The following is a 14,365-nucleotide window of genomic DNA, read 5'->3' as shown; positions in this document are numbered from 1 at the left end:
AGCAACTGGGAGCAGGTCATCAAATTAGTCCGACATTAACCCGTAAGATGATAAATCAAACAGAACGAATGAAATTCATATATCTGAACTGCGGTCATCAGATTCTTAAACTGAACACTCTGGCTGATGAAGATGTTAGAGACCTCAGAAGCGACAATGGAGGAGAATACACTTCTAACAATTTTACTAAGTTCTGTACTAGAAAAGGCATTTCACACGAGTTCACTGTCCTACTGTCCACAGCAGAAAGGAGTTGCTGAGCGCTTAAATTACATAATTTCAAAAGCGGCTGAGTCTATACTCTACCGAGCCAAAAGCAATGCTGATGGATGCATTTACATGAAATAAGTAAGAGAGGTTATTGGTCGGATTAGTTCTGTGATACTGGATGCATACGTCGACGGCATAACTCCGTATGAAACAACCTGGTAATGTTGAAAGCAGAAAAAGCCGCATTAGGAGAAAGATTTGAGAGGACTGATCAAGGGAAGATTCATCACCTCCTTGCAATGTCGATCAAGCGAGACAAACCCGCAAGAACAATAACTATAGGTCAGTTCCGCTATGTGGAGAAAGTCCTCAGGAAATTCGGAATGGAGGAGTGTAAGCCAATTTCAACCCCCCTTGAGCCTGGTAGGAAGTCTCAGCAATTTCATCAAATGATGAGCCTTTCGATATTTAGGCCTACCAATTGGATGCCTGACGTATTTGTTAACGGCAACAAGATCAGATATTGCCGCCACAGTGGGAGTACTATCCCAGCATATGTCAAGACCAAGCAAGGAAGGACCATAGGATAGGTTTGAAACATGTGCTACGACACCTCAAAGGATATCTTTGTAACTGTAAAGTATGGTGTAAAATTTTCTGCCGATGCAAAGGAATCAGAATTACTTGGCTACAGTGATGCAGACTGGACTGGTTATGCTGACACTCGTAGACCAACATCAGGCTATATGTTTCAGGTTGGAAGTGGTTCAATGAATTGGTCAAGCTGGAAACAGTCCACAGTCGCTATGTACTCAACCGAAGCAGAGTCTGTTGTCTTGAGTTCAGCTGCAAAAGAAGCAATGCGGCTGATGACAGATCTTGTGAGAAAGATGGTTGATCCAGCTACCATCTATGAAGATAATCATGGAGCCATTAAACTGGCAAAGAATGCCAAATTTCATCATTTCGTTGGAGAAGAATTTGTCTCTAAGAAATCAGAGTGATTTATCGTCGGTGGAAGAACATGATAGCAGACATTATGACCAAAAGACTTCCAAGGCCTTCCTTTGAGAAATTGAGAGGTTTGTTAGGGTCCATGAAATTATGTCACGAACTTTTTTTGAAGGTTTTCATCAGAGTGTTTCACATAAGAGAACAGAATAATCATCAAGTCGCAGTGTTAGAAATATGACAAGTAATACAGTTACCTGAAGGTGTAGTCTGATCGTCCGGGTGAGTGTAGTCCTGAGAAGGACTGTTGTCGGTGGTAGTGACTGACGTTTCGACAACCTGCGCGGAAGTCATCATCACAGTCAAGTGAATGATTGTTGTCAGTAGAATGTTCTTATTCCAGTTCGTGTGAAATGATCGGTTGGTTTTGCCGTGATGTCATTGGCTGTAAGACTCAAGTGACGTAAGTCGGTTGTGATTGGTCTGTTTCGATCTGTCGGTAAAGTTAGGTCGTTCTTTTTCGGTCGTTTGTAATGTTTATGTCGTGAATGAGTCGTTTGTATGGAGCGGGTAGTTGTTGACATCTGTTTAGGGGAGTCTGTTCTAAGTTAGTAAACCAGCTTTGCAGAGTCAGTCGTTGAAAATAGTCAGTGCTGTAGGTTAGGCATTGCGCAGAGTCCCAGTCAATGTTGTAGTTGGTAAGTCGATGGTGTTCAGCAATGTGATTGCTGACATCACCTTTCCTCGTCGCCCGTCAGTGTTCAGTCAGTCTTGTTGTGAAGTTTCTGCCAGTCTCACCGATGTAGGAGGCTTGGCAGTCGGAACAATCGATCTTAAAAATCGTTCCCTGTCTGTTCCTCGGTTCGTCTTTGTCTTTAACGTTGGTTAGTAACTGACGTAGTGTGGTGATGGGTTTGTGGGCGACGCGGATATGAATATCCGCGTCGCCCACAAACAGTTACAGTTACGTCAATCGTTCTGATTGGCAAACATTTTCTTGCTTTCGTTTACTGTTTTACGGGCCTTTGTTTTCGGGTTCGCTATGTAATTTACATTGTTCGATTTTCTTTGATAAACCTCAAAATTAGAGACTTGAACGAGTTCCTTTTAACAACAAGGACTACGGCCGGAAAATGAAAAAACAACTTGTGAGGCTTTGCAACTTTTGGGCTATTATTTGGTCTGCTAAATTTCATTTCAAGTGTTTATATGTTCTTGAGATATTGTCTAATAGCATATTTTGTCTATAATTTATTACATTTTTTGAATTCTCAGTACAACGGTTCGCGATTTTATGACCTAGAATTCATGTTAACAACGACGGTGAATATATCGGCTGGGTCTCGTAAATGCAGGAAATTCGTTCGTATTTTGCTTCTGAACTGTCTATTTCAGCACTATTTTGAATAAAGAGATATTTCTTGGTCATTTTGCTTTGCATTTTACAATAGCTTTAGGTCAAGAGAATTTATCATACAGTTTGTATTCCCATGAGTTTATATTCTCTTGCTTTGGTAGCACGCGATTATCTGGCAACCCCGACAAATCTGCATATTGACTTTCAGCGATTTTGTATCTTAAATGTTTATTTCTGAGGAGAACCATAGGAATAAGGGTATCAATTGATTTCCTTTGAAAATCAGGCAAAGAAGAGAAAAGCAGGCGGTATTGTACATCGTAACTGTGATGAAAGCTGAAGATGTCATGAACGGCAAAACGTTTTGCCGCAAATTTAAACTACAAGATTTTCTTCAGATCTACGTACAGGATAACTTCGGTTATTACAACATGTTCTCCTCGGCCCAAAATAGAGCGAATAGAGCAAAAGAAGGTTGCAGACATATAATGTTTTAAACATTTGAGACGCTTTTCGAGACTCTTCAACAAAAAAGGATCAAGACCGCGGGAAACAACAAGCCTTGTGAGCGATCTGTTACGGGCTCGGCCAATCCCAGCATTCATTCTGACCCCAGTATTAGCAAAGTAGCGTATTAGTCTTTTGCTTTTGCTCGAGACTTCAGCTTGGGACGCCTGTGTTCTAGGAGGGTAATTTTATACCATACAGGTCTCGTAAATTGAAGAAATTAGTACGTTTTTTGAACAGTTGATAATATTTTTAAGTGCCGATATTTCCTAAAAGTATTGTTCAACAGAAGATTTTGATTTTAAGACCGCACCATTTCAGAATTTTCAAAATTTTCAACACAAACCTACGAATTCTGGTAAACAACGATTAAAACATACTAAATCTACCACGCGGTTTCGTACAAGCAAGAAATTCGTTCGTTTTTCGTTTCTTAGCAGAACTGAATCTTCAGTGAAAAAAGATTTGGTCTCAAAATATTTTCTTTGTCGTTTTTACCTTGTCATTTATACATAGGGTAAAGCACGACTAACTGGTAAACCCGAAACAGTTGTGATAACCTTTTTTCGAGCACAAGTAATGTCTGCATCCTATGTTATAAAAGAATGTTATAGCTGCGTGTACATACATATCGAGTTATGGATGTACTAGGGAAGTTTGGAAAGCACTCAAGAACCTAAAGTTGCTCTGTGTAAGGCTTTGTAAAAGGTTCTTTAATTGCGGGCTTCCTATACTTCTTAGACTTCTTACACAAGTGATTCTTTAAGCGCACATGATATGATCTAAGGAATTAAGTGTCAATCACACATCTCCCTTTCTAAAAACAAAATTGTGCTCTGCTACTATGTGAAAGGAGCACTTTATTAGAAAACGGTTTTTTTAATAAAGTGCCCCAAAAGCCGTGTCATTGTCCGGTTAACGAAAATAAAAAACTAAAACGTTAGCTTCATGTCTATCCATGCTCGGACGGATTGTTTGAAAGTTCGTAAGTCCAATCGTTCTGGCCGGTTAACAATTCCGCCTGTTTCGATGATTGTGGACGGAGGGTTAGCTACGTTTGATGTTTGTATGTTCTTGTCAGCGGGACTGATTCCTTCTAGTTGAGTGCCCCAAGTCCCTTCCACGTTCGCCTTTGGACTTGGAACGAAGTCGCGCCTGTTTGTCCTCGAAAGGGATTTCTCTGTATTGACGACAAATGATCTTGGTTCCTGCGAACAACCACTGCAAGGGTTTTCTTGTCTGGTACTGAAACTTTGTCGCCCAACTTTAAGTCCGGGAGGAAGGACGCTCGATCACATTTGTTGTAGTTCTCAGTTCATGGAAGCTTGTACTTGCTTTCTATATTCTGAAACTCTTTCAAGTTTGGCAGTTTAGGAATCAGCTTGTCTGGTGACATTGGGAGTGCAGAGCGTATTTTCCTTCCCATAATTAGTTCTGCAGGGGTGTATCCGTTCTCCAGTGGTGGCGATCTGTATGACAAGAGAGCTGAATAGGGATCTTCTGACTTCTTACCTAGGTTTTTGGCAGTCTTAACCGCTCTCTCCACCTCTCCGTTGCTCTGTGGGTGGATAGGGTTGTTTTTGATGCGAGTAAAGCCTCATGCTTCTGCAAATTTTGAAAACGTATATGGTGTTATTGCATATTGTGGCCCATTGTCAAATATTACAACTTGTGGAATGCTATGACGACTAAAGAATGACCTGAGGTGCAAGATGGTATTTTCTATCGTGGTACTATGGGAGGCGGGGTGCTACTTCAAAGAATCTGGAGTAGAAGTCCACCGCAATGATGCAGGTGTTGCTACTGTGGTTAAATAAGTCTATGGCAACCTTTTGCCAGGGTCGTTCGGGCAATGCTGGTATCGTGGGGTATGCATAGTTTTTTCGATGCTTACAGCAGGTTGGGCAGTTTGTTATCATGTCTTCTAACTGTTTACTTAGGCCAGGCCACCAAACTGACGCACGACTGACTCTCTCGCGACATTTACGGATTCATTGACGGCCTGCGTGAGTTTTATCCAGCATGTCTAGGCGAAGAGATTAAGGAATGATTGATCTTGTATCTTTCATTAGAATACCTCTTTGGTAATGCTCGTTATTTCTGACCAATACGTTTTGAGTGCTCCTTTCAGCTTTAATCTATCTGGCCAGCCTTCGAAGCAAAATTTTTGAATTTTTCTGCATATTTCATCCTCTTGTTAGTGGAGTCATATTTCTTCTTGTCTTCTCTCTGTAGGTGGTAGACTTTCCAAAATAGAAGCCTCATACAGATTCAGATCTTCTGTCAGACGATTATCAGCTATTTTAGGCGGCTTTCTTGGAGGTGTTCTAGATAGGGTGTCTGCCACGACTTACTCCTTTCCTGGAATGTGACAGATGGTGAAAGAATACTTCATCAGTCTCATCCTAAGTTTCTGTATTCTGGGGGATGGTTCACCTAAACTATTTGAGAGAAATAGTGAAATCAATGGTTTATGGTCGGTCTCAATGAAGATTTCTTTTCTAAGGATGTAATCATTAACTTTTTTACACGCCTTAGATGTTGCTAGTGCCTCTTTTTCGATTTGTGCGGACCGCTGTTCTGTACTAGTAATGGATCTTGATTCATAGGCTATTGGTTTCTTGAGTCCATTTTTTTGTTCCTATAGTAAGACTGCCCGGAGTTCATAAAATGAAGCATCGGCAGAAAACACTGTCTTCTCGGTAGGGTCGTAATGAGCGAGGACTAGGGTTGAAGTTAGTTCCTGTTTCAACTTCTCGAAGGCACTCTGCTGCGTAGGCCCCCATAGGTCCATAAAAATTCACTCTTCGTGGAAAGAAGATCATTTACTGGTTTTGTCTTCTCTGCAAAGTGAGGAATAAATTGTCCTTAATGGTTGACCATACCGAGGAGTCTGCGCACGTCACTCATATTTTGCGAAGGATCCATGTTGTGGATAGAATCTGTCTTCTTCGGATCGGACATAATTCCGCCTTAGTTAAGAACGTATCCGGCAAACTTCATTTCTCTTTTTCGCATTTATCAGCTTTAAGAGGTGCTCCAGCACTCTCAAGTTTCTCAAGTACCTCCTCGAGTCTTCTGTCATGTTCTACTTGCGTTGTACCGTGTATGAGCATATCGTTAATGAGAGATATCTGCGAGATATCTAACCTTCTATGCCTTTTAGTATTTGGTTCGTCTTCTTCTGGTGGTGTTCCGGGGCGGACTTGATCCCGAATGGCATACGATTGAAGCAAAACCTTCCGAGTGGTGGGATAAATGTTATAAAGAAAAGAAAAAAAAAAGGCAGACTTTGGATCCCCTGACTTGACTCAATAGGTTGTCGATTTTAGGAAGTGGATCTGTCTCTCGTAGAAAGTTTTCGTCGAGCTTAGTAAGATCTTCTGCTTTGAGTTCTACCGTCTAGTTTAGGCACAACAACCATTCCTGCACACTGGTCAGTTGGTATGTCCACTTCAGAGATGACTTCAAGGTACTCCATTCGCTCCAATTCTTGTTTGACCTTTTTCAGGAGAGGTAAAGCTACTCGTCTTGGCGTTGATAATGCATACGGTATTGAACCAGGCTTTAGATTGATGCTGAATTCTCCCTCTAGTTCTCCAAGACCTTTAAACAAAATGAGTTGGGAATTTGTTTTCGACAGCTTGTGCGACTTTTTCGCTATCATCCTATCAGAGGATTGTTTCCACTCTTTGCACCAGGTCGGGGTCATCGATCGCTGGTCGTCTTAACAACGGTTCTTTAAGGTTTTCCACGATGTAAATGTTCAGCATAGTTTCTTTAGATTTTGCGGTCGTCAAGTATTATCTCACGATTCCTTCGACGATTCAGACAGAAAGTTTTTTGCGACCAGGACCAAAAAATTCTCGCGAGGCGCTTTCGAAGTTTGCCTTATCCCGTTTATAAGTACATGGAATCAGGAATAACAGTAACGTCAGCGCCAGGATCGATTTTAACTTTACGTTTACCTGTCCGAGTAATAAATTTACAGACCATTTCGTTTGGTTTTCGTCGCCACTGATCGATCCGAGGAAATAGCAATCTTCTGAATCAGAGATTTTGATCTGTATTTCTTCTTCAACTGAACAACCAACCTTGCTTTTAAACACTGTAGCGTAATGTCTTTGTTTTGAACATTTTAGGCACATCGCTTTGGGTGGAGGGCATTACTCTCGCTTTTGCAAGGGCGATATACCACAAGAATAACATGTTTTGGTGGGAAATTTCTTTTAAGGTTTTTGTTCCTTTGACCACTCGTTTTCTTTCACATTTCTGGGCTTTGGGAAGCTTTTCTTCTTTCTTAGCATGCGATTCACTTTTCCTCCTTCTTCTGCTTATAAGATTTGCTGAGTCTGACATCTTGTATTAGCTTCTGAGACAATGAGGCGTTGGGAATTCCATCAAAAATACGATGTAATATATCAAAGACGAGTGCGAGTGTTTATCAGGGTTTCCAAACACCGACAAACAGATGGAAGCACGAGGCCGCATGTCATGAAGCACGAAGCATGAGGTTTTGAGATTACTTCTCAAACGGTGCGATAAAAAGATATGCAGGGATAAATTTTATTCCTGGTCCTTCCCAAATGAAAGAGCAATAATCTTTGCAGCGATGCAATTTTGCTATTTTCCGTAACATTACGTTAACATGCGCGCATGATTAATTGTTTCGGTGTATGAAGGTGTAGGCTGATCGTCCGGGTGAGTGTAGTCCTGAGAAGGACTGTTGTCGGTGGCAGTGACTGACGTTTCGACAACCTGTGCAGAAGTCATCATCAGAGTCAAGTGAATGATTGTTGTCAGTAGAATGTTCTTATTCCAGTTCGTGTAAAATGATCGGTTGGTTTTGCCGTGATGTCATTGGCTGTAAGACTCAAGTGACGTAAGTCGGTCGTGATTGGTCTGTTTCGGTCTGTCGGTAAAGTTAGGTTGTTCTTTTTCGGTCGTTTGTGATGTTTATGTCGTGAATGAGTCGTTTGTATGGAGCGGGTAGTTGTTGACATCTGTTTAGGGGAGTCTGTTCTAAGTTAGTAAACCAGCTTTGCAGAGTCAGTCGTTGAAAATAGTCAGTGCTGTAGGTTAGGCATTGCGCAGAGTCCCAGTCAATGTTGTGGTTGGTAAGTCGATGGTGTTCAGCAATGTGATTGCTGACATCACCTTTCCTCGTCGCCCGTCTGTGTTCAGTCAGTCTTGTTGTGAGGTTTCTGCCAGTCTCACCGATGTAGGAGGCTTGGCAGTCGGAACAATTGATCTTATAAATCGTTCCCTGTCTGTTCCACGGTTCGTCTTTGTCTTTAACGTTGGTTAGTAACTGACGTAGTGTGGTGATGGGTTTGTGGGCGACGCGGATATTGAAGGGTAGTAAGATGCGCGAGATGTTTTCAGACATGCCTTTTATGTACGTACGATACGTACATACGTACGTACGTACATACGTACGTACGTACGTACAACCCCTACGACTACGCTGTAGTCGTAGGGGTAGCGGTGTCGTTTGTTTCGGTAGTGGTAGTGGGTCGGTGAGTGTTTCGTCGGATGAAGTCTTTGTTGTAGTTGTTCTTCGTAAAAACACGGTGAAGGTATTTGTTCTCGTCGGATATGCTGTCTGTCGATATCCGCGTCGCCCACAAACCCATCACCACACTACGTCAGTTACTAACCAACGTTAAAGACAAAGACGAACCGTGGAACAGACAGGGAACGATTTATAAGATCAATTGTTCCGACTGCCAAGCCTCCTACATCGGTGAGACTGGCAGAAACCTCACAACAAGACTGACTGAACACAGACGGGCGACGAGGAAAGGTGATGTCAGCAATCACATTGCTGAACACCATCGACTTACCAACCACAACATTGACTGGGACTCTGCGCAATGCCTAACCTACAGCACTGACTATTTTCAACGACTGACTCTGGAAAGCTGGTTTACTAACTTAGAACAGACTCCCCTAAACAGATGTCAACAACTACCCGCCCCATACAAACGACTCATTCACGACATAAACATCACAAACGACCGAAAAAGAACAACCTAACTTTACCGACAGACCGAAACAGACCAATCACGACCGACTTACGTCACTTGAGTCTTACAGCCAATAACATCACGGCAAAAGCAACCGATCATTTCACACGAACTGGAATAAGAACATTCTACTGACAACAATCATTCACTTGACTGTGATGATGACTTCCGCACAGGTTGTCGAAACGTCAGTCACTGCCACCGACAACAGTCCTTCTCAGGACTACACTCACCCGGACGATCAGACTACACCTTCACATGTTACCCCCGGGTTCAAACCATTTACTGTTTCGGTGTAGTTGGTGTGTGACTATGAGTGAAGACGTAGCGGTAAGAATTAGGGTGCCGAAAACGATTAACGAAGAACGCAGGTTTAGTCCAAAAGCTATTCCCTTGTTTAACAAGTGTAAGAACACATTTTTGGTGAATGGCAAATTTCACGGTTGGTTATAGCTCTCGTTTTCGATCTAGGAGCGCTGTTTGAAGACTATGATTAACTCAAGGTCGCACAGTTTCGTAGCAGCTTTGAAGAAATAGATGGAGTAACCTTTAATTACAAGCTCAGCAAGTTCGTGATGGAGGTGACCATGAAGTTGAGGGAGAGATATCCACCATAGACCGTTTGTGAAATAATATTTAGTTTTTTTTTTCAATTGTTGTTAACGATGTATTAATTATTGAAAATTCTCATTAAAATGCGAGGTTTTGATCAAAACCATGTTTCATCTCAGATCAAAACCCGAGGGAGTTTCATCTGAGTGTTCTTTGGGTATCAAGGTTCAGGCATGTGACCCAAATGTGCCTCATTTAATGGCTTTGGCCTCATGAATTACTAATGAATTTAAGAACATCTGCTAATTCTTCTTTAATCGAACCAAATTGACAATTCTCTGTAGTGGCTTTCGATAAAATCAATCACATATTCTGGCTCAACTTGTACTCGTTTGTCGAATCGTGCTCGTTAAAAAAGGTTATTTGAACGGCCCACAAAGTGTGTCTCGATGCGTAATTTCACTCTGTCATAGGTTCGCGACCTTTCGGAGAGATGAAAGCTTTTTAGAATCCCGTTCGTATTTCAACCCATCGCGTAGATCAACGCATTAATCTGGATCTTGTCATCTTTTTCCGTCGAGGCCTCCTGCGATGCGATAGCATTGGAGCCGTTTGATCTACTTCTTCCACTCCTCGTGTCTTTTTTAAATCCAGTTTCTCGTGTAGAGGAATTTGTGTGGAAGCCATGACTCGTAGTCGTTGTGCACAGATTATCGCACTCCTAACACCATGTAAGGTTTTGTACAGAGTTCTTTAATTACGGGCTTCCTATACTTCTTAGAAATTATACACAAGTGATTCTTTGAGGGCACATGGTATGACTTTATGAGGAATTTAGTTTCAATCACACACTCTAGGCCGTGCCTCGAGCAACTTTTATGCTTCTTTCGTGCTCTCCAAGCTTACCGCGTGATTTCATGACTCGCACGCTAAGCATGAACCAAATCTTTATTAGTTGATTGAAAACGAAGAGAAAGTAACTTTTAAGCAGTGCAGATGATCGGACACTATCTGTCTTTGTACCGTTGTTTAGCTGTATCGGAACTGGATATAACACTTGCGCACATTTAATTACTCTTTTTCGTTTAAGGCCATCAAATACTAACTTTACTTCTACATTAATTTTCCGGCGATTTATTGAACTTGCGTTTTTTTCCTTGTTTAAAATCGAATATCCTTATAAGTATATATGAGATAAGCGCACCTGTGTTTACGAGGAAAAGCCATTCATGCCGAAGACAAAACAGTTGCTGAAGACATGCCCAAATTACGAAAAAACCAACAGTGCCCGAGTGCTGACCAAAACACGAAAAAAGCGGTGCCAAAATTTTGCTTAGAAAGCTTAGAAAAAGTATCCATCCTAATCGGGTACTGCGCAGGCATCTGAAATACCATACTTTACCCAATGATATATCCTCGTCAATACGCTATTTCACGTGTATCTTGGAACTAGTAGTAATGATAGTGTCTTTTTTTCAAAGTTTATGTTATTCCACTACATTTTAGGTCCTTTCTTTGTAAAGACAAATCAAATGAATAAGGCTTTTTTCTGCACTTGCTTAAATTGCAGCTTACTTGCGAGGACGACTGCACCACGTCAAGGAAAAGACTGCTGCGTACTCTAACAAGGACATTTTGTAGATTATGACAATAAAATTTCCAGGAAACTAAGTATGAGACATCTTTGAGAGAAATGGCCTAAGAAATTGTACAGGGTTTATGTATTTAACTCTAGGCAATATATTTAGTTCAACGTTTTGGTACAAAGAAAATTTCTTTGGAATTTCTTTCTGTCGGAGCGCCCACAGATTATGGAAGCTACTAAGTTCGAATACACAGCTATGGTACAGAGGTAACAGCATTTGTAGTCAAATCTCATTTAAAAACAAACGTCTAAGATAGCAGTTTGACTAATGATATCTGGTTAATTTTGGTGATAAAGGGTCTCTAAAATTTTAATTTATTAGATTCGTCGACAGGCAGGGACACCGCAACAGCTTGCGCCAGTTACTGCGGGCCCAGTAAACCCACCCATCCCACCCCAGGGGAGGACATTCCACACAGTAATCTCGTGCGTGGGAAATTAACGTCTCCTACCCCTAACCCTGCAGGAGACGGGGCCTACGGTTTATTCGTCCTTATCCGAGAGGACTAGAATATCTATCCATTTCTTGATATTGTAGAAAGGTAGCAAATTCTCCTCAGTTATTTTAAGACCCTGAGTGTTAGTCCGGCCGGGGCTTGAACCCTCGACCTCCCGCACAACAGTCCGGCGCTCTACCAATTGAGCTAACCAGGAGGCGGTTTCTTTGGCAGAAAAGCATGTAAATTTGTATTCGATTGTAGAAGTGAGACAAAATTTGGTGCTTCATAATCATATGGGGATTTATTTTAGCGAAATGATATGCCAGAGAATATGTGGTATAGAAAACGGAAGAGGAATGGTAGGAAAGAAAATAACATTTGGAATTCCAAGTTTAAGATTAAACATTGCTCTAAAATGAATTATTTAGGATGCAAACCTTTCCTAAACAAAATGCAATAATGTGCATCCAACATGATTCGGTAGAAGTGGATCACATCCTCTTGTCCGCGAAATATTTAACTATTATTCCACGTGCGAGAGTCCGATATGAGATGGTAAATAGTCAACGATATATGATAAATGACACGCGTTCTTCGGAAACAAAAAATAATCTGAAACGAGCTGGCAATTTCCAGGAACAAACCAATTCCGAGGTTGCAGCTTTTTAGCTCAATGGCATTGTTTATAGCTTGAGAGTACCATCACTTCCTGAAGATGGATATCAACAGTCTATGAAAAGTTTAAGACCAGGTCATGAATTAAATACTTGGCGCCGTTCACATGTGTGATAGTTCTGTGTCGCCCTGACGATTTTTTAACTTTTATACATTTTTCATCAAAGATGGCGAGGTTTCTCATTTACAAACCTCCCTCCCTGTCTAATAGATTAAAAAAAAGACAAATTTGGGATTTCAAAAGTCAAAGCCCTTTTCGAAATTTTAAAAATGAAAATAATAGAAAATTTCATCAATATGTAATTATAATATTAGTCCCAAAGGCAGGTACGATTCTATCCAATGATGCGCAGCTGTGAAGTTTCAATTTAGTATCAAAAAAAAAGAACTGCATCTGGCATATTGCCATCATCATGATGGAATTGGAAAAATTCTAGTTTTGCATGTAACATTTACAAACCAAAGGTAATGTTAACGGAATTCAGCATCCATGAAGGTCCTATAACCTGATAAAATATCCACTTGGAAACTAAATTCATCAATCAGACAATGCATACTATGTTCCTTATGTTATAAAGAAATGAGCTCACTTGCGTTCGCGCACAAAGTTGTCATACATAAACAAAGAAGAATCACAATTAACAAAGTAAAAAAAATGCTAATTTCAGGTCGTGAAAAATAGCAAGGAAGGAAATAAGGATCATTTTGGTGGAGATCTCGTAAAGTTGTGTTACAGGTATTCAGTTATCGCTGGAAGGCATTCTGTAAGATGTAGGTCTGTGACATTAATGCAGGTAGCAAGCCTTGATCCAAACCACCCTACTTTTTCGAAAGAACATGTGTTTCCGCAACCTGAAAAAAATAACGAACGGAAAAAGCAAAAACAAACTATAGAGCAAAAAAGCAAGCAGAAAATAAAAATCAATTCTACTTCACGATATCCTCAGTAAACAGACGTTGAAAACAAATACAAACGAGGAGTACGAGGGCAAAGTGGCAAATACGTATTCCTAAACATATTTTAAAATCTTCACAATTATGCAACTTTATCTGGCCAAAGGAATAATAGACTCTACTTAACTAGACCAAGTTTGGTGCACTTCAAGTCTAGAGGCTTGGTTAAATCACGCTTCAACGTTTAAGGGAGGATCATGAGGCATTTTTGAAACCTCTCATTAAAAAAAGAAGTAATATTGAAATAGCATGACTCATAACCGTTATGTTGTTTCAATCCAGGATCGTTTGTCGAATTTTCTTGTCAATTAAGGCCTATGGCAAAATAATACAGGGTTGCTCGCAGTTATGGAATTTCTCTTCTTGTGTTCAAATCGACATCTCATTCGATCGCTACCAAGCTGAGGACGCGAAGCGAAATTGCATGACTGCGCACGCCCATGTACTATTCTCTATTCATAACATAACTTAGACACATCGTAACATCATGCCAAGTTTCCGCGTGAAATATCTCCGGATTAAATAATCCCGCAGCTTAGATATTGGAAATTTTCCGATAATCTTTGGACTGACGTCGCCGCGGCTTTCATTTTTTGTGAAAAGTTGAAATTTTTTTCTTCAAGGAAACTATAGCAACAAGGTAACTAGATTTTCATCTTGATAATTACTGAAAATCTTATTTTACGTGAAGACAAAAACCACTTGGAAAGTGAAAGTGCACTCAAGATTTATGTTTTGCGACTTCAGCTTTCATTTGATAGTTTTTAGCCAAGTTTAAGTATTTTAAGCACTTTCTGTACATTTTAACGAGTACTCCATGAAAAAAATTTGATTGAAAGAAAACTGAGTTATTGGAATAAACAAAATAGCTGGACGACGTTTGAATCGGTGATGGACAAAAGACTGGCCCCCAGTCCATTGACGACCTTAAAGTAGACTAACCCTACAAAATCCTATTTGAAATTAACTCTATTGATAGCACCGCTATCTATATAGGTTATTTCCAAGTGTGAGGTGAAGTTGGCTGGATATTGTTACGGGAAAA

General features: G+C 40.6%; 2 protein-coding genes across 2 annotated transcripts in view; one reads left to right on the top strand and one right to left on the bottom strand.

Annotated features, from left to right (window-relative positions):
* The first annotated feature begins 809 nt into the window (after positions 1-809).
* On the top strand, positions 810-1,214 carry LOC148735415 (uncharacterized). Its single transcript, XM_088752955.1, has one exon. It carries the CDS (start codon positions 810-812, stop codon positions 1,212-1,214), a length of 405 nt encoding a protein of 134 aa, XP_088609081.1.
* A 10,460-nt stretch (positions 1,215-11,674) lies between these two features.
* The window catches only part of LOC148735413 (uncharacterized), a 42,939-nt gene continuing 40,248 nt past the window's right edge, over positions 11,675-14,365 (bottom strand). The window contains exon 7 of the mRNA XM_088752954.1: positions 11,675-13,218. Coding sequence (XP_088609080.1) covers positions 13,097-13,218 — 122 coding nt within the window. The 3' untranslated portion in view covers positions 11,675-13,096. The remainder of the gene's footprint in view (positions 13,219-14,365) is intronic.

The sequence above is a fragment of the Stylophora pistillata genome, chromosome 3, assembly GCF_964205215.1.
Source record: "Stylophora pistillata chromosome 3, jaStyPist1.2, whole genome shotgun sequence".
Lineage (NCBI taxonomy): Eukaryota > Metazoa > Cnidaria > Anthozoa > Scleractinia > Pocilloporidae > Stylophora > Stylophora pistillata.
Note: the sequence above shows the minus strand (reverse complement) of the source record. Positions and strands in the feature narration are given on the sequence as shown.

Excerpts from the sequence above, each read along its gene's own strand:
- LOC148735415 (XM_088752955.1), top strand. The coding sequence starts at position 810 with ATGTGCTACGACACCTCAAAGGATATCTTTGTAACTGTAAAGTATGGT.